The sequence below is a fragment of the Lissotriton vulgaris genome, chromosome 3_1 (assembly GCF_964263255.1).
Source record: "Lissotriton vulgaris chromosome 3_1, aLisVul1.2, whole genome shotgun sequence".
In the NCBI taxonomy this organism is placed as follows: Eukaryota; Metazoa; Chordata; class Amphibia; order Caudata; family Salamandridae; genus Lissotriton; species Lissotriton vulgaris.
Genome location: NC_141689.1, coordinates 672,990,493 through 673,017,398, shown reverse-complemented (window position 1 = coordinate 673,017,398; position 26,906 = coordinate 672,990,493). Strand labels below are relative to the sequence as shown.

Sequence of the window (26,906 nt, the reverse complement as noted above, 5' to 3'; positions counted from 1 at the left end):
CTTCAGTGTGAATCATTCAATTGTGAAAGGTTTCCAACAGGTGAAATGTTAGCATATGGAAATATGACGCACTCTTTTTTTTCCTACTCTGCAGGTTGTCTTTTCCCTGTGTGCATTTCCATAGTGAGAATGTGGCTGGAAATATGCCAGAACCCGCAGAACTTTCAAATTTGAGTGTTCATCTGCTGTGGCAGGCATCACCCTACCTCTCACCTTAATTGTGCATAAATTACCCCACCTCATACTATAGGAATTTTTCTTTTCACAGGGCCATTTGCAAGGTCTAATTGTGAATCTGAGAATCTGCATTGTGTATATTCATTTGCTTTACAGGCCAATGTTGGCATTGAATTAGATATGCAAAATTCTTTGTGAATTTAGCCCATTATTTTGGGGGGGACAACTCCTGCCTGTTTTACAGTTTAATGTAGTGCACCAGTATCTCCCCAAGTACATAGCCATTTGTGGTTGCATTTGGCCTTACTGACAGGCGTGAAGTAAGCTGCGCCATACATCAGTCCTGCAAAGAGCACCCTTGAGTACATAGTATAGAAAATGTTCTACAATCTATTTGTTGACTAGACCAGGACATCCCCTTGGATCGCACTCCCCAGGATTGTATACTTTGTTGTAGTTGTACAAATCAGCCCTATTTGTCCTGGTTATATTGGATAATAGTCACTATTCTAGTGACTCTCTAGGGTGTGCAAGGGTACAGGTTGAGGTGGGCTTGGCATCCATGCGTAAAGTGATTATTTACCTAGTCATTCCTCTGTTACACTGTCAAGTAGGTGAAGCTCTCTGACGTTATTCTGTTGACTTTTTGTTGTTGTTATAATCTACCACTAATAATGAAGAAAATGGCTTCCTAATCCTCTCCCCCTAGCCACCCCCAACCCATCTGAGGGCAGATACAAATAATGCTATTTTCGCGGTACTTATATAGCGCACGGCTACCCCTAACGGGGTGTCCCGGCGCTTTTGCATTGGGAACCCGTCCTGGCCTTTCCCTGTGAGATAGCCCCTACAGGGCATCCCCAAGGTGAAAGCCAGGCATCCCGCCGCGGGGGGCCGTTGTGGAGATTAAGCAAGCTAATGCCCAGAGTTGCAGAGTGAGAACCCATGACTAGAGCAGGCACCGAAGCGAGAATTATCGAGTCCGTGGACGTTTTGAGCTCAAGACCCTGCCGCGACGGGAATCGAACCCTGGTCCCGGGTCTGACCTCAGCTTCTGGGTCTGCTAAAGACTAGTTGACCACTGCCTTGTAAGTATCTGATCCTTGAGTGTTTGTGGCAAGGCTTCAGAGAGAGTGATATACCTAGAGCCTTAGAGTTGGCATGCATGAAGTCAGGGATTATGTACTCCACCTCTGGGTTGCTGTGCAGAAAGCCAGGGTGATATAACCAGAGTCATAATTGATATGCGCACAGTCTAAGTTATGTGCTCTGAGCCCGGGGCTGATGCACACACAGCTGAGTGGGAGGTCATTGGGTGTTCCCAGGAGGATGACCTACACACAATCGGGGTTTATGCACTCTGCTCCAGGGATGTTATGTAGAAATCCTGGGTTCTATCAAGCTCTGAGCCAACAGCTAATGCACAGAAAGCTGGAAATTATGCAGCGAAAGCCAGAAGTCATACCAATGAGATGAGTTGTACGCACAACACCTGAAAAAGTCAGGGATGGTGTTTAAACTGGAAGGAGAGGAGTAATAGATCCATAGCCAGAGTAGTGATGCCCCAACTCAACACTCTGAAATTGAGGGCGTGATGTGCACTGAATCAAAAGAAGCGATCGGCATTGAGCTGGGGATTATCTTCATTAGTACCTGTTCCAAGCAACGATGTTGAGAGGGTTCTGTTTACTTCTGAACGGACTACAACATATTTAACTTAGTTTTTGCAATTTTTTGTCTCAAAGCACTTAAAGGAACAACTTTAACTGGCTAACACATCCACCACTCCAATTTAAAAAAAATATATTATAGAGTTTTTTATAGCGCAAACTAGACCCAAACAGATCGGGTATTAGAACACTTCACATAGCACCAGTTTTGTTACAGAAGGACACATTCATTTTTGTGTTAGGCACGGGGAGATTAAGTGATTTGCCCAGAATCACAGAATGTTGAGCGTCGTTGCTGAGACTCGAACCTGGTTCCCAAGCTTCGAGGTCTACCGCTCTAGCCGTAAGGCTACATCCTCTCCCCAAATTACTTTCATACTTCACTATACTAATTCACCACTAATCCTTTATGGGTTCCGGAGTAGCGTGCTACTCGCTAAAATAGCGCTTCAACATCCCAGCAGGGGTAACAAGCACTGTAGAAATGCAAACCTTTTTCCCTCTTCTAGCCGTCCACCATCCATCTCAATCCAAATAACTAACCTATCCACCACTCCTATTACTTTCATATTTCAATATACTAATTCACCACTAATCCTTTATGGGTTCCGGAGTAGCATGCTACTCGCTGAAATAGTGCTTTGTCGCCTCGTCAGGGGTAATAAGCTCTATATAAATGCAATTACAATACAATACTTTGTTCCTTTTGAAAGGGCTGAATGCCATCGCTCACAGTAGAGTTCTCATGTGCCCAGTAGAGATGCAGCACATTGCACATTGACTCAGAGTTGGCATGGGATGCTCAACAATAAGTCACAGCCTCACTGCTGTTGGGTCCAGATTGGTGACGTCGTGAGTAATTACTCACGCCAGACGCTATCCATACACTGGACCTAATGGCAACACATAGACGAATGTTTCATAAGCTGAACCTTAACCTTTTGTCACAGTTTGACATTTTAGTTGCCAAGGACGTGACATGGCTGAATTTTTCCTTCTACCCTGCTGGTAAATGTGTGCTCAAGAAACCCCTGTCGCACATTTCACAAACCGAAAATATTAAAGAAGTCGGTGTCCTATAAGTAAATGGTGAACAACGTGCACCCAATCCTGGAAGCCTTTACAACCCTTGCTTTTCGGCATCCCTGCGTCATACCACAGACCATTGTTAAGAGATGATCTACGTTCACGGCCATGCATTATTTCCCTCCGCGAATCGTGACGTACCTTCACAAGAGCTCCCTTTGAACCCTGCTTCCACAGCAGCGTGCGCAGTGTCCGTCCTCGAACAGTGACCTGGTGGATACCAGTGCTTTAAATGGGCCGGTACTCACCGGTACTGAGTACTGGCACTTCTTCATTTTCTCCCCTTGAGTACCGGCACTTTTTCCTAGAAGAAACAGAGTACCGGTACTCAGGGGGATCTGACTTTAACCGAGGCAGCGCGCTCCCTTTATCCCTCAACTTATACTACGGCAGCACCTTTCAAGCACTGCATGGAATCAATCAGTGGAGCTTGTCACCAGGACCCAGCGTGAGCTGCTTTGTAAATCAGAGCAGGGGTCTGTCTGCTGAGTCATTTGCTTATCCAAAGATCTTTCACAGTGAGCGCTAAGAGGGGGCTGTAAAATCTAATGGGTGGCGGTGGGAGGCACTGTTCAGGACATAACAAAAGAACGTATGGGAAGGCTTTTACAGTCGCCACGCATCTGAATTGCTTTCTTGCACACTTCCACTTCCACACTCGCTGATTCCTATTTCATCGACCTTGGACAGACCTTAAGAACAATCAAAAATGTGGAGATTGGCACCTGGTTCCCCAGTACAGACGTTGTCAGCTCTGGCCCTTCCGGTTTACAAATGTTCCAGGAGAGACTTGTTTATTTATTTTATGCGTTTTTATGTAGCGCGGGCTTTACCCGAAGGTGTCAGAGCGCTTCACAATAGGAACAGTAATGATACATGAGGAGAAAATTACAAGTGAACAAATTACAAAAGCAAACGTTAATTTACATGAGGCAAATGTGACAATTGTGAGCAAACAAAATACAAGGGGTAGCAAACGATACATTACAGGAGGAAAAAGTGATATGTGTGCAGGTTACAAAAGCATACAAAGTACAAGTAGAGGTATAGTACTGCAATAAATGGCAGACACTCCAGCTCCAGAACAAACGTTACATGAGGTAATGGTGGCACTTGCGCAAGTATCTAAAGCAAACAAAATGTAAGAGGTAGAAAACAGTATGTTACAAGAGAAAAGTGACGTGTGCATGTTACAAAAGAGTACCAGTACTGGACAGATGGCTCAGTGGGCTGTAGCCCACCGGTTCGTTTTAAGGCAGGCTGAAGCAGCATGTAATCCTTAGGCGGTTGATAAAATGCATGCAGATTTTGTGCATACAACCTTGGCACGCTCAAAAAGCTAACCCCGTCCCTTGTTCCCCCTTAGCCCTGCCCTAAACTCCGCCCACTGCTCCTTTTGGTGAGTACCTGCACTTATTTTTTTCCATTTAAAGCACTGGTGGATACCATTCTGTATATATATTTTCAAGCAAAGTTTTATTAACTGGGTGCACAAGCACAAGGCCTTTCGATAAACGTAGGTGGCTGTCGAGGGCTTTGACACACAACACAGCTTTTGAACAGTGTGCATAGACGCTAGCTGTCTTCTAGACCCCTCAAGCTGCACTTCATAACTCCCCTGAACTGCTTCCGAGCTAGTCTTACTGTCCGAAGAAAGCATTACCTCTGCACATGGTGTAAAGTTTAGAAAAGGGACCAATTTTTGTAAAGCTTATTTTCATGTTTTGAACAAGAAAACTGCTGAATGTCCAGTGGTTCGTGTCCTCTGTAGGAAATGTAGCACTGACAGGAATGTTATTGTTTGAATGTTTGAATATTGTTGAAAAAGCAGATGTGGACTTGTGACCTACTTGATTAGTGGGTGTCCTGTTACATATCTCTGTGTCTTCCATTAACAGCAGGCAGCCTGGAGTCAGCAAACACTGTTGAACGGGGTTGGATCTCAAGGTGCTCATCTGTTTTTTCTGCCTAGTTTGTATTCCTTTAAAAAGTTTCCTGCGAACCTAACCGATTAAAAAAAAAAAAAAAAAAGACAAGCCTCGATCTCTTGTCTTTATGGGGCCATGTGCTTCAGATTAGAAACACATGCCCCCATAAAGATAAGAAAGCGGTTTGCGACAGACGGAAAGCATGCCACCGAGTCCGTCTCGGAGGCGAAAGGGCGTTTCAGAAAACCCTCATTTCCAATGGCCGGCCACCGTTTAGCATAAACGGTGACGCCAGCCAATGGAAATAAGGGGCGGGGCTTAAAGCCCTCCTCTGAAAGTCCTTGCATTGTTCAATTGTTCAAGAACGTGATGTGCTATATGGAAGCTTTTATATCTAAATGGAAATATTAACCAAAATGGACTCCTCATAGCTGAGCACACACACGCACGCACACATTCCGGTCCCTGTGCTATATGGAAGCTTTTATATCTAAATGGAAATATTAACCAAAATGGACTCCTCATAGCTGAGCACACACACGCACGCACACATTCCGGTCCCAGTTGGGCCTGCACCCGAAACCAACATGACCCCAGGAGGTAAAGACAGCACAGACCGCCTATTTAACCAGGAGAAAAGCCCGCAGTGCACCCCAGTCCTAGATGGCGCCACCTAGCTCTCCACAGTGCCCATGTCCCCGACCTCTCCAGGCGACTGCAAGGCGCTGAGCATGCGCTCCCAGCGCTCCGCCATAGGTTCTTTTCGGAGCCCCACCGTTTCCTCCCTGCGTATGGCCGTCCATTCCGCCCGGGCCCATGCCTGCAAGGAGGAGGTCCACGCCTGCACACTTGGTGGGTCACTCGCCTTCCAGCGCCTTGTGAGGAGGCGTGTGGCCACCACAATCCCCAGGTCTAAAAAGCGGGAAGACGCCCTGTCTTTGAGCGGCCTCTTAAATTGATGTAGAATGTATTCCAGCCAGTCAAAGGGTATAATTCGTCCGGTGCACTTGCGAAGCAACTCGCCTATTACACTCCAGTAGGAGCCCAACCTAGGGCAATGCCATAAAACGTGGAGAATCTCCGCGTCCAGCTCTCCGCATCTGGGGCAGGACGCATCTACGCGGTGGAAGTATCTATTAATGAGCGCAGGCGTGAGGTAGGCCCTATGAACAACATAAAGTTGTATCTGGCGGAAGCGCAGATTTCTGGGGATGCACACCGGGCTTTTAAGAAGTCTCTCCCATTCCTTATCGGATAGTGGCCGGCCCAAGTCTCGCTCCCATTTACCCCTGAGCAAGGCCAAACTAACCCCTGTGTGAGTCCTTAACGACCCGGCGAACTAACGGACCAGATGCTTGCCCCTCCCCATGACGTGTAGGTACTGCATGGTTAAGTGCTGTTCAGGCTCCGATGTCATGAGCACTGGTTTATGATTTTGCAAGATGATGCTAGAGTCCTTAAAGTTTTTTTTTGTGATTTCCAATCGGCAAGCATCCTAAATAAAAATAATGATCAAGGATTATTGCCTACTATCAATTATATTTTGAGGTGTGACTAAGGAGTTTAGGGCTTTATATGTGAAGCCTTTTTGCAGTTGTAAACGGTTCAATTCAGAGAATCGTGCCAAATGCAAAAAAGGCTTTTTTCTAATGTATATAACACAACCTGTGATCGGTAACACATTACCAAATTGCAATTTGGGTTTGCGACATAATAACGATTTGGTATTTCAAAGGGGTTTCCCTTCCAATACCAAATCATAGTGGTATGTACTAATTTGTGAATACCAAAATGCTTTAATCAAAACAAGTTCTTTACCACCAGCTAAAAGTTGGTATTAATCCATTCACAAATGGGAAGAGCTCACTATGGACCCCAGTACCATTGAGAATGTTTAAAAAACATTTTTTAAGAGCAGGCAGTGGTCCCACAAACGACTGCCTACTCAAAAAAACATAAAATTGAAGCATTTTGTTAAAAACAAAATTAAACGCACCACATTTTCCTTTAAGGAAAATGGGCTGCATGTAGATAAATAATTTGGAAAAAGATTGCTTTATTTAAAAGCAGTAACAGACATGGTGGTCTGCTGACCACAGTAGGCCACCATCCTTGTGGGTCACAAATTGAGACCCACTTCATTAATATTCCTAAGGTAGGTGAAATTGTGACCCATTACATATCAGTAATTTAAAAAACGACCTATTAGTCGCTTCGCAAATTACCACACAGGTCACAAAAATACTGGTCGCAAATTGCAACCAGTATTTTGCAAACAGCTGTAAGTACATCTATCCCCAAGTTTTTTTCACGTTTGCTAATGAATTTTGATAATTAAATACGACTTCTAGTATACATATTGCCAAATGCTTTCTAATCTATTTGCTGACAAATTGACACTTGTATGAAAAAGTGCTCTTCTTTAGCTGGCCTTCTTTTTGCAGCAATAGACTTCTTTTTTTGTGTTCTTGAAGTTCTTGTGACTTATGTGAAGCCGACCCTAGGAGATAGCTTTTGTAAAGTGTTTAAATAATTATCCCCATGTGAAATATGGCAATATTAAAGTGCTAATGGATTGATTGTTTTTCTGCCCTTTTGAATTAGGAGAGACGATAGAAGATGCTGTTCGGAGGGAAGTAGAGGAGGAGAGTGGTGTCAAAGTTGGCCATGTTCAGTACATCTCTTGTCAGCCATGGCCAATGCCCTCCTCTTTAATGATTGGCTGCTTAGCTGTTGCACTTTCTACAGACATTAAAGTTGACAAGAATGAAATAGAAGAGGCACGCTGGTTCACAAAGGATCAGGTAAAGTTAAATTCAATTTCCCTCTTATATTGATTTGTCTCTGTCTGCTTTGGCATGAAACAAGGACACACTGCTCTGTATTTCTACCCTTCTAATGCTTGATACCCAGGCACACAGCGTCTCATAATTGTACATTTTAGCACCGCGCTCATCAAGCATGGCTACCTATTGTTTTTGTTGAGAGACTGCTTATAGTAAATCTCTCTGTCCAACCCCTGAAAAATATCTACCCTACCTGTCAATTGTAAATTGACTTGAGTAATGTCCTGTAGTTTAAATTGGGCTATTGTGGATAACCCCAAATCCCTAGGGTTTTTCCTTGATTGCATGATGAACCTTTAACGTTTTGCGCACATTACCGACTCAGCCTGCTTAGGGTATAGGGCATTTTATTTCTAAACAAGACTGAAATACCTTAAATACTTCAAGTTAAGCTCTTGTGCTTACTAGACAAGAGTATAAGAATGTCTTCTCACTGGCTTCCAAAGCTTCCTAAGGTTCATGTAGCACCTCCCCGTCCCCCTCGCCCCCACCCTTTTTAGAGCTGCGCCTAACTGAGCTGCTTTGTTTCTGGATTCAAGAAATTTTACCCAGTTACTCCTGTCCTTTGAACACAACAGTGGCCTCTCATTAAAGCAATAGCACAGTTTGATTAAGACAATGTGTAGCACTCACACATTTTACTCACCTACTCTTTTTTTTTGTTTGTTTGAGAAACTGAAAATCTCTGGTGATCAAAGGTGGTTGAGAAATACAGAATCTGTCCTCCTTGAGCCTCTTACATTCAAACTAAAGCACTGTATCAAGCAAGACTTCTTAGGCAGTGGTGGAAGTACCTGAAATTCACGTCCACCAGCTATACATGCCAGCCTATAATCCTCCTGTTCCAAAGACGTTTTGATTGAGACTGGGAACTCTATCTGCTCTTCTGTTATCTGAACTTCATTGCCCAATTCAACAGATAGGATATATCTGAAACCTCTCTGCCTTGCTGTCCCAACCTTCTCACTACTCTCAGAAGGTTTCTGCCCTTCTCTGTAATCTGCCAGAATAATTTTCTTACTTTCACCACTTTGCTCGCCTAGTTATTGTTGTTGTCTTACCTTTGTCTACATGTTACTATTTTCCATATTGATGTCTTTCTTGTTGTTAACCTTTTATTCTTCCTTACTCTGATTTGGACAGCCCTTCATTAGAAATTGATTTTTGTTTATTATTCCAGAACTAGTTTTGATCTTTCGTAAAGCGTCCTAATCCCTTTGGACCATACTCGCACTCTGGAACATCAGATAAATCAATAACTAAATAAATGTAATTTCAGGCAAGCCTGATTTAAAGAGTCAACTTCTTTCCTTTATTATGTTCTCCAAAGAGTGCATTTTTTCATATTTGTTTCATTATACTGTTAAGTGCTGCAAGCCTTACTTAAGGTATTACAGCAAACAAATGATGTATGGAATGCTGACAATGCAAACATTCTCTCCCAGTCAAAAGATCTGGGTTAAATCCATCGTTCTTTTGACCACTACGCCACCCCAGTTTGGACCCAGCCATATGCAAATCAGTCTTGACCCTCTGCCCCATGGGAACAGTCCAGACCGAACTGCCAAGCCAGGTCCTCCCTGGACCTGAAGCAAGCATCCTGGGACCGGTTTCAGGGTATTTCACCCTTCTTCAGCCAGGCTAGCTTGAATCCAGTGGCACAGTGAGCCAGGGACCCACGTCTGGGCATACCCATACCACTGAGGGCGAAAAGTGTTATAACAAACAAATGATGGACGGAATGCTGACAATGCAAACATTCTCCCCCGGTCAAAAGATCTGGGTTCAATCCATTGTTATGGCATGGTGAGCAAAAGAATGATGATTTAACCCAGATCTCTTGACTGGGAGTGAATGTTTTGATTTGTTCTGCATTCCGTCCATCAATTGTGTGTCTTTTGCTTACTTAAGGTAGGCATAGCTTAAAACCTCAACTTCAGCACCCAGGCAGTTTGGGAATCGTGGTCCTAATTCCTGATCTCGAGATGGAGCTCCACCATGTCCTTCTGGTACAAGTATTGTTGTAAAGCACAAGAGAAGTACTGTGAATCAACCATAGCAGGTTTTTTCATTAATCCCCGTTCAGCAGATTTTAACCATTCTTTTCCTTCCTGGATAGTTCCAGTCTGTTTTTCAGGGGACAATCTGAAAGCTTCTCTGGAATGCATTCCATCCTTTGCTTACCTTTGGCATTCCACCCATTGCTTCCCATTGGGTTTCAGTTTGACCCCTCTGTGGCCTATACCTTATTTACTGTATCATTCAGAGGTTCCTTTTCTGTAAACTGCCCTATAAATCTTGTTCTTATCTTGTCACATTTTCTGTGTGTTCAAAGACAGAGGTCAAATGTCAGGCTCTGTCTTCCGTGATAGCTTGGTGTTTACTTTTCTTTCAATGACTTTATGATGGGGGGAATTCTGAAGTGTAGTGGAAACGATAATGTGTATTACACCTAGTGTATTGATTTTTCATACGATTATTTTCATACGATCAAAACAAATCAATACACTAGGTGATGACATTTCCGCACACTATCGTTTTTCTACTGTATACTTTTACCAGTAAAATGTGTGTCTGTGCAAATGTAATGGTCATTTTAGTTGAAGATGTGTTGCCTGTAATGGCAGTGCACTACCACACCATGTAAACTTCACTTTACCCCACACCACTCTACTCTGCACCACTCCAGGCCACAGCACTATACTCTCCACCACTCCACACTGTGCCAATTCACTCTACACCACTCCACAATGCGTCACTACACTCTACTTTGCACCAATTCACTCTACGCCGCTCTACTCTACATCACTCTATCCTATGCCTTTCCGCTATACCCCATTCTATCCCACTCTACTCTAATATGCACTGCTGCACTCTTCGTCACTGCACTCTACACCACTCTAGTCTACACCACTCTACTCAGAAACAATCCCCTCTATGCCACTGCTCTCTAGGCCACTCCGCTCTGCACTGCGCTACTCTACTTTACACCACTCTACTCTATGCAACTGCTCGCTGTGCCACTCTGCTCTAAATCACTGCACTTTACATCAATGTACTCTACACCACTATAGGTCAGAACCAATGCACTCTACATCAACTACTCTGCACAACTGCACTCTAAGCCACTATACTCTAATTTGCAACATTGTGTGCTGCTGCACTGTACTCCGCTGCACGCTACACCACTCTACATCATTGTGCTCTGTCACCGCATTCTGTGCCACTCTATTCTACTCTGCACCACTGTGCTGTACACCCTTACCCTCTCCAGCACAGTCCAACACTACTCTATGCCACTGCACTGTACACCAATGCACTCTATGCCAATGTACTCTGCAACACTACTCAGCAAGACTGCACTCTCCACCACTGAACTCTACGCTACTATACTTTTCACCACTGCACTCTGACTCTGCACCATTCAACTCTATGCCACTCTACTGCAGTTTGTGCCAATGCACTCTACGACACTCTAATCTACTCTGCATTACTCCACTCTATGCAACTGCACTCTATGCCAATCTGATCTTTTCTACCCCACTGCACTCCAAGCCACTACACTCAATGCCACTCTACTCTGTACCTCTACACACTATACTGCATTACTCCACATTACCCTGCACCACTCACTTTACTCTGAAACAATCTACTCTACTCCTCCCTGTCACTGTCACTGTACTCTACTCTACTTCACTCTACTCCACCCTGGGCCTTTCTACGCCAGTACCATCTATGCTACACAACTCCACTCTGCTCTGCATCACTCTACTCTATGCCACTCTACATCACTGCACTCTACGGCAATGCACTCCATCCTGTACTTTACACCACTTCACCTTAGGCCACTCTTCTCCACTCAGTGACACTCTACTTTTCTCTATGCTATTCCACTCTACAACACTCTTTGCCACTCTACAACACTACTCCACGGTATGACACTCTATGCAACTCCCTCAATGCCACTCCATGCCACTTTACTCCACTCTATTCCATGACGCACTACTTCACTCCACTTTATGCTACTCCACTCTTCCACACTCAAGACCACTCCACTCTATGCCATTTCATTCTACTACACTACCTCACTCTATGCCACTCCAGAACAATCTATTCCACTCTGCTCTACTCTACCACAATCCATGACACTCTATGCAACTCCATTCTGTGACCCTTTACTCCACTTTTGACACCCTACTTCCCTCAACTCTACGACACTCTACTCCACTTTACGCCCTTCCAGTCTTCGACTCTTTACTCCTCCACAACACTCCACGCCACTCTACTCTTCCACAACACTCTACGCCACTCCTCGGTCTTCCATTACATTGCACCCCACTTTACTGCATTTTACTCCACTCTGTACCATTCCATGCCACTCGTCTATTCTGCACCCCTCCGCAACTCCCTACTCCATTCCATAATCTTTCACTCTACTTCACAACACTTCTGTCCACTTCACTCTCCTTTACACCACTAACATTTAGCCAGGCTGAACAGCAGCCACGTTAGTGTTCAACATGGCTAAAACATTGGCAAAGCCAATATCTCTTGCAGAGGCGAGACCTATCGGCATTTGCCAAGGCAGCTTGTTTTTTCTGCCATTTTTAATGCTTGACAAGACAACACGCTTGTGAGTCACAGGAACATTACAAACATTTCAGCAGGTAGTTCGGACAAAAAAGTATTAGTATTATTAGGAGGTTGTATTAGGAATGAGAGTACTAGATTAACTTTGGAAAAGCACATATTGAATGTGAATTCTGAGGTTGAGATGAGAGTGCTATTTTCGAGTGAAAAATGTATGTTTGTATTGTGACTTGGAATGAGAGATCTATGTTGTAACTGTTACTGGAGAAATTTACTTGGGTTGTGACTTTTGCTTTGGAATCCATTTTCTTGTACTATGTCGTAGCACAGCGAATATTCTTCTAGTCACAGAATAAATGACTATCTCTGACAAATTAAAAACAAAAAGAACGACATGGAGTAGTTTATGCTGAGTTGTGCCACCATAACCAAGTGTTTGACTTACATGACATCACTGAATTCATAAACATCATTGATTACTTCTGTTTTGATGTGACCAGTAACTTGATAGTCGCTGATGTCCCATTACAAATGACATGACATGTAGATATGTTATCAGTCTCTTTGATCATTATTAGTGACTGTATCAATGTTAGAATAAATAAATAACATCAAAGATAATGTATGAGGAAAGGCTGAAATGAATGTTCGAGGATTATCAACATACTTATAATCATTTGATATTTTTTGACTGTTTAGTCAAAAGATTCTCTTCTTTAAAATGCAATGCCACATCCTAGGTGAATGCAGGCAATTCCACTTAAGGTTATAGTGTCGATCAGGCATGTATTAAGGCTCAGGTGGAGGTTACCACTGCTCTGTATGTGTTAGCACTCAGTTCAACATAGGTCCCTTTTGTTCAGTCTTACCAAAGTGCAGGTCTCACTGTTCTCTTGCAGCAGTGGGTGAAGGACCTGCAGCATGCGTGTCCCAGAAGACATGCGGCTGTAGGCATGGCCTGTAATCTGGGTATGCCATTGTAAAATACAGCATAGGATCGAGGTATATCACTTGCTTATGTCCTCACAGATGGAGGCTTACCTCAGGAGTCAGACCTGTTTCTGGATCTCGCTGTCAGGTGCAGCACAGGGTCACAGATAACAGCAGCACAATGGCAGCATCCAATGCAGGCACAGCTCTTGGTTCTGGCAGCACAATCTGCCTCAGGTGCAGTTCTTGGTTGTGGCTGCACAGTCCACTTCAGCACAACTGTGGCTGCAGCTGTGAAGACAACTGGTCACAGCAGTGACTTCTCCACTTCAGGTGCAGTTCTTAGTCATGGAACCAACGACCACTTTGTGCGATTCCCACTCAGAACTATGATCTCAAAGAGACTGTGCCCACCTCCTCAACTTTCAGAACAGTCTCTACAGTCGTGCTTCTCCTGACAGAACTTCATGTCACTGGGGTCATGCTTCTTTTGGCAGTCGACCCTCTGTAGAGTTGGTATGCTCCTTCCCACTCTCAGCAGATAGGCTGGCTTCTAGGTGCTCAGGCCAGAGGAGCAGCTTCTTCACAAGAGCAAGACTTCAAGTAATGTCCCCTCACCTCAGGGGAGCTAACTGTCAGACAGACACCAGCTCTGATTGTTCAGCATTCAACTAAGTACACTGCAGAACACTTTTTTCCTTTTCCAAAGAACCAAATGACAGTGCTTCAGGAATACTAATCCACAGCTCCTCTCAGAAAAGATCTAATTGAATTTCTGCTGGAGCCTTGTCTCCTCTGTCCCCACTTGGATGTCTAGGTTTCCTCCCTTCAGCTACGGTAGCTATACACTTCCTTATCCAGGAAAACAACCTCACCTCTATCTTGTGAACAGGAATAGGCCCGGGGCTTCTAAAATAGAACCCATTGGCGTCTAGTGCTTTGGCTCACTCCTGCAGACAATGCATGTACCACACAGACCATATACACAAATGCACACACCGTATGCTTGAGATTTCAGAGTTAGCACATGGAAGCATAACTTTACACTAGCAGGACAGCAGGCCTCCACTCCAAGGACAGGGAAAAAGGTCTGGTAGATTCACAAAAGCTGCCACCAACACTCTAGAATCTAAATCCAGCAGTCTTATCAGTAAAATGAGGGCATGCTTGGTGCGTCCCTCTAAGTCAAAAGGCAAGTCCAGGACCTTACTCATGTCAAAGGACCGATATCTGTGCACACACTAGATTAGTGTGAGGCTAGTGCCAAGATCGAAAACCATGACACCAGCACTCGCAGTAAACCTCTCAGGGCAGGGGAACACAGCTGCACACCATGCAGGGGATATTCCCGTCCCAACAAATGTAATGAAAGTATTGTATTGCTTTCAAAGAATAGGGTGCTCATGTTGGGCAAATCCCACAATTTTGGAACATAGGTACATATGGAGAACAGTTTAGTTTTAATTCTAGTCACACATGCCACTTAGAAATGAATTATACTTTTTGCTTATTAATGACTGGAAGGGGGTTCTAGCAGTGGTCACTGGTACTCCAGCACAACTTTGCTTATCTATATCAAAGCAACTGAATAAATAGCTAGTAATGATCATTAGTACTCATCTTTTCATTTATGTACGAAGACTTTTGGTAAGTGTCATGTCATTTAGCGTATGCAGGGATACCTCCGGGTCTAGCCAGCACTATATAAAACTTTTAAAATAAATACATGTATTAGAGTACAAGGTTTGAAGTGTATGTAATTAAGGACATGAATCACACAGCTGGTTAAAGTCTTGTCACCAGTTATGAATTGATGATATCAAGTGTCACGTCATGTTTGAAGTCCGGAGCAGTTCATTGGGCTGGGCGAAATTATGGTTCATAACCATAATGATATCAAGTTAATGATCACCTAAGCATCTAACTTCAACATTCTTTAACCACTTGGATGCTAAGGGTGGATCCTGCACAGCAATGTAATTTCCATTGAAATCAATGGAAACTCCATGACGAGTTACCCTTGTCATTAGCGGCGAAGAGGTTAATATACATGTTTCCCAGTGAATATTTCGGGCTGTCTGTGACATCCAGTGTCTTTGGTATTTGTCAGTGCCAAATATCCAGCTTTTATATCCACAAGCTTCCAAAACAATAATATAAGAAATTAAACACAAAATGAAATTTGAAGACCCCTTCCATATCTCCACCTACCTTCCAAATTCCTCTCTAGGGAATCTGCACCCACCCTTTCAAGATCAAACCTTACTTTACATATTTCTTTAGTTCAGATTGTTTGTGCATATTGGCCATACGTGGCTAATATAAAAGAATTGTGCTTCTGTGGTTGCATGTATTATTAGTATGTACCTGGCCCAACTGGTGATAATAACAGGGTATGGTCCTTGGTCATGCTCTGTACTGGTACCATGCAAAGGTGTGAAAAGAGTTATGGATATAGGAAAGAGGGATGATAATGCAATCTCATTCCAAGTCTGGCAGACTAGGAAAACATACGTAATTGTTCCTCATTCTAATCTTGAATTTTACATCTTTGTGGTCAGGTGGCCCCATATTAGTGTGGTGGAACATGACATGTTACACAGGGTTTTATACTATGTCCTCACAAACGTCGCTTCCCCAAGAAAGGTACGTCTGCAAATGACTTCTTAACTGAAATGGTCAGCTCTTCTAGCCAATCCGATGCCAAACCCAGAGTCAGCTGTACGTTTGTGATCTGTTTCACAAAACAACCTCACAAAATGTGATGAGAGAATTACTCTCAAACTGTATAAACCACTGGCATTCGCTCTGGGAAGTATTCCAACCTAATGTTATTTCCCAGTCCCAGTGTAGTCTGAGGCCGGCCTCATGAAGACTAGTACTGAACCAACTCTTCGTACAAACTGTCCATCTAAACTGCCAGACAAGACCCCCTTCAGATGGGAACCTAAGGAATCACTGATCTGTTTCAGCCTCATTGGACATTGTCAGTGAAATATAGCTTAAACCCAGGGAGACATGGGAGCAAGGGATCGTGCCTGGGCATACTCTTGACCACTTAAGGTGTTGCATAACAAACGGTGTTGTAAGGTTGCGTTTAATCCTTGCTTGTTCCTTTTCTTTTGTAGCGAAGGTTAAAAAAAATCATATGGGACATAAAGTGGTAAATGCTACATTTTGATGAACCCTAATACTTTTGTCCCTACTTGACCAATCTGTACAAAATTTGAATTGAAGAATCTGCAGTGCCATCTATCTGCCAAGATTTCTCAAGTGGCATAAACGTGATTTACATGTATGTGTGCATCTGTGTAAGACATTTATGACATGTCTGATATATATCCAATCCATGCCGTAAACCATCCATAAGAGAGTCAGTTAAAGGAGCGTGGCTAACAGGCCCGTGGCTAACAGGCCGAAGATGGCGGATGCCTAGTTCCACAACTCCGCGCTGGCCCATCCAAAAATCCTGCGCAATCGGTCTGAGTTGATGGCGGCATAAGTGACTGCTGGGGCCCGCGCTGGCAAAACCCCGGGTCTGCCCTTTGCAGACTTACCTGGCCAGGCAACTGAGACTTGCAGGAGAGAGCTAATACAGGATGGCTGCTGAGGCACCCGGGCGGACTTCTTTATCGCAGCCTGAGTGGGACCCAGGGGCTGTGCCTCTGCACTGGGGATCGGAGGCAGAGTAGCAGCAGGCAGAGCTGGAGTGAATTGTACCCGGTGGCTGCTGCAGCGGATTCGGGACCTGTGTCAGCGTCCGGAGGATAGGCGCTTTGGCCAAGCCTGGGGGGACAGCGAGGTGACACTGTGGACCCTCCATTTTCGAGGATAGGTGCCTGCCTTGATCAAGGTCCTGTGCTGTTCTGGGCTCCCCTGGCATTGCAGTGAGATGCCAACTCTGCACCCCCGGAGGTGCTGTGTGGGTCTTCTCTGTGGACCTGTTCTCTGGCCCAGGAGGCAGAGCCGTCTCAACAGGGACAGAGGCGGGCGGACAGGCTCTTTCCCTGCACAATGCTCACTTGGGAGCCCCGCGTTGTGCCGCGGTGACCCAGCAGACGCACGACTTGTGGCGAGCAGTTGTCCACAACTTTGCATCTGAGAAGATTTACTCACATAGCACTTCTGCTATTTTGGCACTTCTGCTATTTTGGCAACAACGTTCATGGAAAGAGACACGTGCAGACTTGCAAATTCACTTTCAGTTGTTATGTGAAGCGTGGATTTGTTCGTGGTGGGACCGGCTGGCAGATAATTTCTGTCTGCTGGACCGACTTTGGATTATTGGTAGTTGACCCCTGCCATCCCCAACACCCTGCTGCAGCAGTGAGAGCCCCACAGGTAGAGGGTGGAGGAGCCTGGTGGTGGGGGGGTCCCTTCCATGAACTGTTGGACATAGCCTGCTCGACGGAGTGACATACACATTGCCCACCGCTGATGTATTTAATACATGGAATAGTACACAGAGCGGAAGGTTGGGGTCTCGAGCAGCCTGAGGTGGACCCATTGGTCGGCAGGCCACCCTTCGGCCAGATGGTGTCCATAGTGGAGTTCTGCCTGCAGACTTGGAGCAGCAGGGCACCCTATTGGGGGACCCCTCTATACCACATCGAGATGGTGCTGTACTGGCTGCTGGCTGCGCACGTTGGCGAGTTAGACCCCCGTCATCCACTGAGATTGGCAAACCTAGGCTTAAACAGAGGGCGGCCCAACCGGCATCTGGGGTGAAGGGGGAGCCTCTCTACACCCGCCTGCGCACACAGAGGATGACCATGCAAAGAATAATTTGATACATTTCCATCTGGACAGGGTTTTGATTGCTATCGTTGCTATCAAGGCCATACTTCAGCAGGATATTGGGGCTATGTTAGTGGGGCAGGGACTGTTGCGAGCAGAACACCAGAAGCTGTCTGACCGGGTCAAAACTGCGGAACAGTCATTGGGGGATCTTCTTCCTACTTAAATAGCTACAGATCACATGGTTGAGGAGTTCGCGGCCAGAGTGCTTACCCTGGAGCGGAGGACACAGAGGGGCGTTACCTTTGCAATATTTCCACCTGATTGGCGTCCCTGATGAGATTGAAGGGATGGACATGGTTGCCTTACTGGAGGATTGGCTTTCCCCAGTAGTCTCTGTGGAACATCTCAGAAAACTTCTTTGCCTTAGAAAGGGCACACTGAAACCCGGCGCATCATTTAGCACTGGGGAAACTGTCTAGGCCTGTCATAGCAAAGCTATTACATTATAAAGACCAGGTCTTTATTCTTCAAAGGGCCTGTGAGAATGGCCCGTACGAGGTTGAAGGCGGCAGAGTTCTAATCTTCCCTAATTTAACAGCAAAAGTCCAACAACCTGGGTCTTCTTTGGGGAGGCCAAGAGAGCTGTCCACACGGAAGGTATAGGTCAGTCTGTTGGGGTGAAAAGAGTTACACAGGGAACTCACTGCATTGGAGCGGAACCTGCATGACCTTGGTAAACGATTAGACACTGAAAACAAATTCTGTCAGGTTTTTCTCCGCAGAATCCGGTTGATGCTAGTAAGGGTCCACCTCCTGATGTTGCCAACACCCTGATAATACAAACAGGGTGTTCGAACCATCAGGCGAGGGAAGGAAGGGAAGGAACAGCAGGGAAGGAGACCTGAAACAACAGAAGGACAATTACAATAAATGCAAACAGTAGAATGGCTACTCTCTTTCGGTCTCACTAAGCTCACATATACCTGTAAGAACAATGGAATAGTACATGAAATGCTATCCTTCCAAGACCTTTCTTGTCTGATTCTATTTGTAATCTGTAATACACAAAGAGGGTTTGAGAACAGCTCCAAATACAAACAGTAATACCCAGTCACTCTTCTTAAGAAACATGAACATACCATAGAATCTGGTAAAAAGGATATCAAAGCAAGTCTTCAAAAATAGGAATCTCCCTTTCTTTGTTTAGCAAATAATAAATAATGTGCAGTTTTGTAGAATCATTCTTAGGTAAGTTATGAAAGATAATAGAATTTCAAAGTACAGTATTAACGATCATGGTGTACTCCATATTGATTCAAATCACCAATGAACACTTCCCTGTAAGTTTTCCTAGATCTCCTAGAATGCTGTGACTCGTGACAGTTACCACAGTGTCCAGCCTTTATATTCCAACAGGAATTAATGCATGGGTGGTGCGTGGCATTCTACCACTGCGCTCCTATTTACAATATTAGCTATGTCCGCCACAAACCTTAACCCGGTAACGTGTGGCTGCGACTACCACCTCGTTCCGGTTAAGTAAAAGCCAAATGCCGAACTGAAAGCCGCCCCGGTAACGCGTAGCTGACCTGCCACCGCGTTCCGGACTTCATCAAAGAAAAGCACTCAAAACAACTCCCAGACTCGACAGCAGCGCGTACTTACATATCACTACTGCGCTCTGCCGCTGACGTGCATGAAACGAGGAAACTTGCCCGACAAGGAACTGTGACACAAACGGCAGCTCGTGGCAGTTTACCTCCGCGCTCGGCTGGAAAGGACAATGCGCTCCCCTACCGCGTCTTCTTTCATCGGTTGCTGCTTTCTCTGTCTTCCAGGAAGCGACAAAAGCGAAACATCAGGGAACACCACGAACTTGCCGGCAATCCTCCAACCTCTGTACCGAAACCAGGAAATCACAAAATAACGCGCATCCTCCAATGCGCTACGCCGGCCTAAGTACTTCCTTTCCCACGGCATCATGGGAAATGTAGTTTTGATCGTTGTTGGGCAGGCGCAGCTAGGTCAGTCCTCACAAATTCCAAGCGGACCTTGTGGAGATGAAGGGCAGATATAGTGCTGCCTTGGAATGCCTCCGCTATTTTGATTTATAGGATTATCAAGCACAGGTTCATGAGGAGGGGGGCTGCTCAGGCACATTCTTGGCTAGGTTGGTACACTGGGAGACCAGGGGCACTCCCATAACACATATACTTACTGAGGAAGGGAAAACGATATATGCTCCTAAGGCCATTAACTCAGATTTTTATGATTACTATAAAATAATGTATGCCTGTCTGAAGTCCGTTTTGCCAGGAGTGATGGAGGACTTTCTTTTACCCTTGCCTCTGCCCATTTTAGATTTGACTCCTTTGGTGGGGCCTATAACAGTACAAGAAATTCACTCTGGTTGGGTTTTCTACTGGTGTCGCCCAGGGAGGCATATGTGATTCCACTCCCCACATCAAAGTATCTGCAAGTGCCTCGTCAGGGTACTGCGTCCTCTCTATGTTGAATGTAGATTTTTTAATTCTCTGCAAAATCCTAGCGACAAGGCTGTTTCCAATTATGATGACCCTTAAACATGAAAACCATAATGGGTTTATTCCAACTAGGTCCACGTCTGAGAATCTCTGAAGGTTATTTGATGTTCTCTACCGCTCATTGCCCAGACTCTTTGATCATGTCTATTGATCTGGAGAAGGCCTTAGATTCGCTAAGGTGGGATTTTATATATGCGACTATGAGGAAAATGGCCCTAGGGAGGGTTGGATTCCCTGGATGTGCTTATTGTACACTGACCCCACTGCGAGGGGTAAGATGGGCAGAACGGTTTCAGCTGCATACGGAGTCTACCGGCGCACTAGAAAAGGGTGCCCATTGTCCCCTTTATTGTTTGCCTTGGCTATTGAGTCCCTGGCAGTGCTCTTCCAGCAAAAATGGGGTTGGATCACGAACCATACATAGGGTGCATGTTATATCTTTGTATGCAGATGACCTGTTGCTCTATCTTAAGAATGGGCAGGGTAATGTAGCCAATGCCATTAAGTTGCTAGATGTGTTTTCAGCATTATCGGGGTCTATGAGTTAATCGGACCAAGACCCACTTATTCCCTATAAGGGTGGACATGCTGCAACTGCCTTAAGTGTAGACGGGACAGACGTGGTCACCCCATCTTTTTGATACCTGTGTATGCAGGTGTTCCACACCTTGGAGGACCTCTAAGAGGGCAACCTAGACCCAGTAGCCAGATCCTTCAAAGTTGTATTCGGGTTTGACACTCCTTTAAACTACCATTGATGATCTGTATCTCTTTTTCTAAAATGATTCTGCTTCCCAGACTATTATACTATTTTATTAATCTTCTGGTTGTACTACCGCGATCTTGGTTTAATGAGTTAGACTGCCTACTTCGGGATCTGGTCTGGGACAGTGGGGGCAATAGAGTCTCCCTGATGGTCTTGCAGAGAGCCCCTTAGGCAGGCGGGTTAGTGACTCCTGATTTCGAGTTGTATTACTTTTCCGCCCCGCTTCAGTGGTTAGCTCAGTGGCTGGATGGCAGACACATTGACTTGTTGGGCCCTGTTGGACTGGCTGGCAACCAGTGGCTTTTAATGGCAAAGCTCCTCAACCCAAAGATGTATACGCCCTGTCCCAGCATCCTGCTGAGGGTGGCACTACAGTGCTAGTGGAGGTGTGTGAAGCGCACATTTGGGGTGCCCCTGTATTCACCTGACTTGCCCTTGGTGGGCCTGCCGCATGGGGATCCTCCAGCGCTGTTTTCATGTGTACGGGTGTGAGGTGTGGCACAGTGCCAGGGCGGCTGACTCTGGTGCACGGGGCTCACTGTTCGATCCCCTGCGATGGCGGCAGCTCAGCACCATGTGACTCTGGGCAATAGCTCCCTTAATCTTCCCGACGGCTCCCAGCGGCTTGAGACCTTTAGAGGTGAGTAGCTTGCGCTTTACAAATACCAGATTTATTTATTTACAGCTGGCTGCTTGGACAACGGTGGGCCTCATGACTGTGAGCGACTGCTTACTATTGGGACAACTGCTTCCAATAAATGACCTGATAGACCAGTATGGCCTTCCCCCCTGGCCAGTCCCTGACCTACCACGCCATGGCCAGGGCGTTTGGGGACCTGTGGCCTGGGAGTGGTCCATAACCGGTCACTCATGGCGTATTACAGGCGCTGGTGACTCTGGATTTGGCAGGTCACCTTGTGAGATGGCTTTATAGGGTGCAGTTGGACATGCCCCACAGCGGTCCGGGAGAAGTGGGCTTACTGGTAGGCAGAGACCTGACTGACTTGGAGTGGAGCCATACCTTGGAGGCCCTAGGTGAGTCTCTAGAAGCACCAGCTTTAAATACTTACAATAATTTTATATTGATAACTGCCAATATATATATATATATATATATATTTAAATAAAGCCAGTAAAACCGACAAATTGAGACTTAAAGTTCACCCAGTAAATCAACGTGCCCATCAATATGATTGGATGATGTAGCAGCAGTCATATTTAAGCCACTCCCTTTTAACATTATTAACAAACAAAACAACTACCCATTGTAATATATGGAGTTGTTATTTAAAGGTAGTGAACACCTACTTTAACTAACAAACAAACACAATCCTTGCCAGAGGAACTACTAAGGTCACTAAATTAACCTGAGTTAATCTCCCTGGTAGCTACTGCATGGGGCACACAGCCTTAACTTAGAGCAGTACTTCCCAACTTTTTTAGAACCACAGCTCAATTTTTATAATACCAAACTTTTGTAACTAAAGCATCGAGTGCTAGCTCGCTGACACTTACAGACAGCATATTTTAATTGTAATTGCCACTAAATTCGCGCTTACGCACAGTTTTACTGATAAAACTATATTGCCCACAAACAATAATAAATAGAAATCGAGTTTCAGTGAATGCGTATCATTTGTGCACCAGCAAGTAAAGTGTGATTTGTTTTAATGCTATTAAAATCTTAGTTTCCATAAGATTTCAGAATTGCATAAAAATGCGCTTCATTTTTGATTACCTAACTGTAAATGTGTACAGTTCATTTACAGGTATTTACATTTTGTGTATGTTCCAAAAAATTATAATTTTCAGCCTTTCTGTATACAGTCGATGTACCCCAGCAAGATTGTCACATAATTCACTTTACTTTCAAGGTGAGGGGAGTTTGTAAACACCAATCCCCATGTTAAAATAATAAGGCACAAATTTTCAGAAGACATAACCTGACATACATTTGACCTCTGTCTTTCAAGTTCTGAAAATTGCGACAAGATGAATACCAAACTTATAGGCATCTTTCTTTATTGCTTGGACTTTCACGACTCACCAGAAATCGTCTCACAACCTATTGGTGAGTCATGACCCACAGTTTGATAAATGATAAAAATCTCCAATTAAAAAAAAAATGTAAAATGTAATAAATAAAATGACACCAAGATGACAAAACCCCAATAGAGGAATGTGATTTTTTAAAGTTCTAAATAAAAATAGCTCCAAAAAGTATGAAGCGCCAACTGTAGTCAATTGTTCGTGGTATACCGTGACCTAGGTGCGACTTGAGGCTCACCATGATGGAGGATGGGTCGTATACAAGAATTAGGTCCAACCTTACCGGAAGATTTACCTTGGGTCTTAGGGACTGATTTAGCGTTCGATGGACGGTTTACTCCGTCACAAACGTGACGGATAGCCCTCCCCCATATTGCAAGCCTGTTATATCTTATGGCACTTGTAATACGATGGGCAGGAGTTCTGTAGTGTTTGTGATGGAGTAACTCATCCACTGAACTCTAAATCAGACTCTAGGTCTCAAAAATGGAAGTCCCAAACCTTCAGAAGGGCATGGCAGCAGCCTGTATCTGAGGAGTTCCATAAGGATTAAATTGCCATCAGATAAGGTGTGAGGGAGGGGGGATATGGTGGCAAAGCTCAGAGTGGGAAATATTCTAAATTTATGCCCAAGGAAAGTCCATTGCCATCCGATTTGGCACCTTCGCCCTGACTAGATTTTTCAGTGCGCACTTATTCACTTTTTTGTAGTACAAATTTCTCCAGCAGGGCAAGGCTGCAGGTTTAGCCGAATAGGGCTCCACAATGCCAAATACCTTTTCCACAAGGACCCGCTGAATTAGATTTGCTGCTGCAAAGAAGCTCTGAACAGGAGAACCCTACATTTCAGATTGAGAGTGTTGTCCCTATCCTCCAGAGGTATTTAGAGCCTAAAGGTGTCCCTGGTTTTCAGGGGTGGCAGGGGAAATCCAGCTAGGTACAACCAAGGGATCCTAGGACTTCAAGAGCAGCGCTTGGGGTTAGTACTCACTCAAGCAGAGGCAGCAGATCCTTCCAGGTCCTACAATGTCCTTTTAAGTCCAAGGTAAGTCCGCTGTCTCAAGAGGTACCACAGGGCTCGGACCTCAGTCCAACGTTATTTAATGTTTACCTGCGCCCTTTGGCAAACATTCTGTTGAAACATGGGGTGAAACTGGTGTCATATACGGATGACACTCAGTTGATTGTCACACTGGAGCAAAAGGATCCAGAAGCGGCACCTAACTTCAAAGCATGCCTGAGTGATCTTGCAAACTGGATGAAATGCAGCTGTTTGCAACTAAATGCGGAAAAAACAAGGGGATGGTGGTGGGCAAACAGCCATCCAAATCAATCAATCAACCATTTGTAAAGCGCGCTACTCACCCATGAGGGTCTCAAGGCGCTAGTGGTAGAGGGGGATGACGCAGCTACTGATCGAACAGCCAGGTTTTGAGGAGTCTCCTGAAGATCAGCAGGTCCTGAGTCTGCCGCAGGTGGATGGGTAGAGTGTTCCATGTCTTGGCAGCGAGGTAGGAGAATGATCTGCCGCCGGTGGTCGTTCGGCGGATGCGTGGGACGGTGGCGAGGGCGAGGTCAGTGGAGCAAAGCTGGAGGTTCGGGGTGTAGAATGAGAGTCGTTCGTTGAGGTAGGCTGGTCTGGCATTGTGGAGAGCCTTGTGAGCGTGGGTGAAGAGTTTAAAGGTGATCCTCTTCTTGACCGGGAGCCAGTACAGGTCTCTCAGGTGGGCGGTGATATGGCTGTGCCGAGGGATTCTGAGGATGAGGCGTGCGGAGGCGTTTTATATGAGTGGAAGCTGTTTCTGGAGTTTGGCCGTGGTTCCCGCGTAGAGGGTATTGCCGTAGTCCAGTCTGCGGCTGACAAGGGCTTGGGTGGCCGTCCTTCTGGTTTCGGTAAGGATCCATCTGTAGATTTTGCACGAGGTGTTGAAGCAGGCGGAGAAAATAGCGTTGACCTGCTGGGTCATAAAAAAAGCGTTGAGTCCAGGATGAACCCCCGGTTGCCTGCGTGGTCGGTGGGTGTTGGGGCAGTTCCCAGCATGTTCGGCCTCCAGGAGTCGTCCCATGTGCAGGGGTTGGACGAGGATGAGGGCCTCCGTTTTGGCAGAATTCAGTTTCAGACGGCTGGTCTTCATCCACTCTGCAACGGCCTTCATTCCCTCGTGCAGGTTGGACTTGGTGATGGCTAGGTCCTTGGTGAGGGAGAGGATCAGCTGGGTGTCGTCGGCGTATGAGAAGATGTTGAGGTGGTGCGCTCGGACGATGTCGGCGAGCAGTGCCATGTAGATGTTGAATAGGGTCGGGCTGAGGGATGATCCTTTGGGTGTGCCGCAGGTGATCGTGGTGGCTTCGGATTGGAAAGGGGGGAGGCGGACTCTCTGCGTTCTGCTGGTGAGGAAGGAGGTGATTCAGTTCAGGGTTTTGGCACGGATCCCTGCATCAATCAATCAATCAAAACATTTATAGAGCACGCTACTCACCCGTGAGGGTCTCAAGGCGCTGAAGGGAGGGGGTTGCTGCTACTGCTCGAATAGCCAGGTCTTGAGGTGCCTCCTGAAGGTGAGATGGTCCTGGATCAGTCGTAGGTGTGCGGGGAGGGAGTTCCATGTCTTGGCGGCCAGGTAGGAGAACGATCTTCCTCCGGTTGTGGTTCTGCGGATCCGTGGGACGATGGCGAGGGCGAGGCTTGCGGAGCGGAGCCGGCGGGTGGGAGTGTAGAACGTGAGGCGGTTGTTGAGGTATTCAGGGACCATGTCGTGGAGAGCTTTGTGTGCGTGGGTGAGGAGCCTGAATGTGATCCTCTTGTTGACGGGTAGCCAGTGCAGTTCTCTCAGGTGGGCGGATATGTGGCTTCGCGAGGGATGTCGAGGATGAGTCGTGCGGAGGCTTTTTGTATGCGTTTCCGTAGTTTCTGGAGTTTGGCGGTGGTTCCTGCGTATAGGGCGTTTCCGTAGTCCAGTCGGCTAGTGACGAGGGCCTGGGTGACCGTCTTTCTGGTTTCGGTGGGATCCACCGGAATATCTTTTGGAGCATGCGCAGGGTGTTGAAGCATGATGACGAGACGGCGTTGACTTGCTTGGTCATCGTGAGGGTGGAGTCCAGGATGAATCCGAAGGTTGCGTGCGTGGTCCGAGGGTGTTGGTGCGGAGCCCAGTGCTGAGGGCCACCAGGAGTCGTCCCAGGCAGAGGGGGATTGTCCGAGGATGAGGACCTCCGTCTTGTCGGAGTTCAGCTTCAGGCCGCTGAGCTTCATCCATTCTGCGACGTCTTTCATTCCTTCCTGTAGGTTGGTTTTGGCGGTGGCTGGTTCTTTGGTGAGGGAGAGTATCAGCTGGGTGTCGTCGGCGTAGGAGATGATGTTGATGTTGTGTTTGCGTGCGAGGGAGCTCATGTAGATATTGAAGAGCGTTGGGCTGAGCGAGGATCCTTGGGGTACGCCGCAGATGATTCTGGTGGGTTCTGAGCGGAAGGGAGGGAGGCGGACTCTCTGGGTTCTGTCGGAGAGGAACGAGGTGATCCAGTCCAGGGCCTTTCCTTGGATCCCAGTGTTGAAGAGGCGTGTTATTAGGGTGTGATGGCAT

The 26,906-nt window shown here is 45.9% G+C and overlaps 1 protein-coding gene across 1 annotated transcript in view; it reads left to right on the top strand.

Moving 5' to 3' along the window:
* The window catches only part of NUDT12 (nudix hydrolase 12), a 150,584-nt gene that overhangs the window by 80,089 nt on the left and 43,589 nt on the right, over positions 1 to 26,906 (top strand). Inside the window, exon 6 of the mRNA XM_086960997.1 lies at positions 7,466 to 7,665. Coding sequence (XP_086817123.1) covers positions 7,466 to 7,665 — 200 coding nt within the window. The remainder of the gene's footprint in view (positions 1 to 7,465; positions 7,666 to 26,906) is intronic.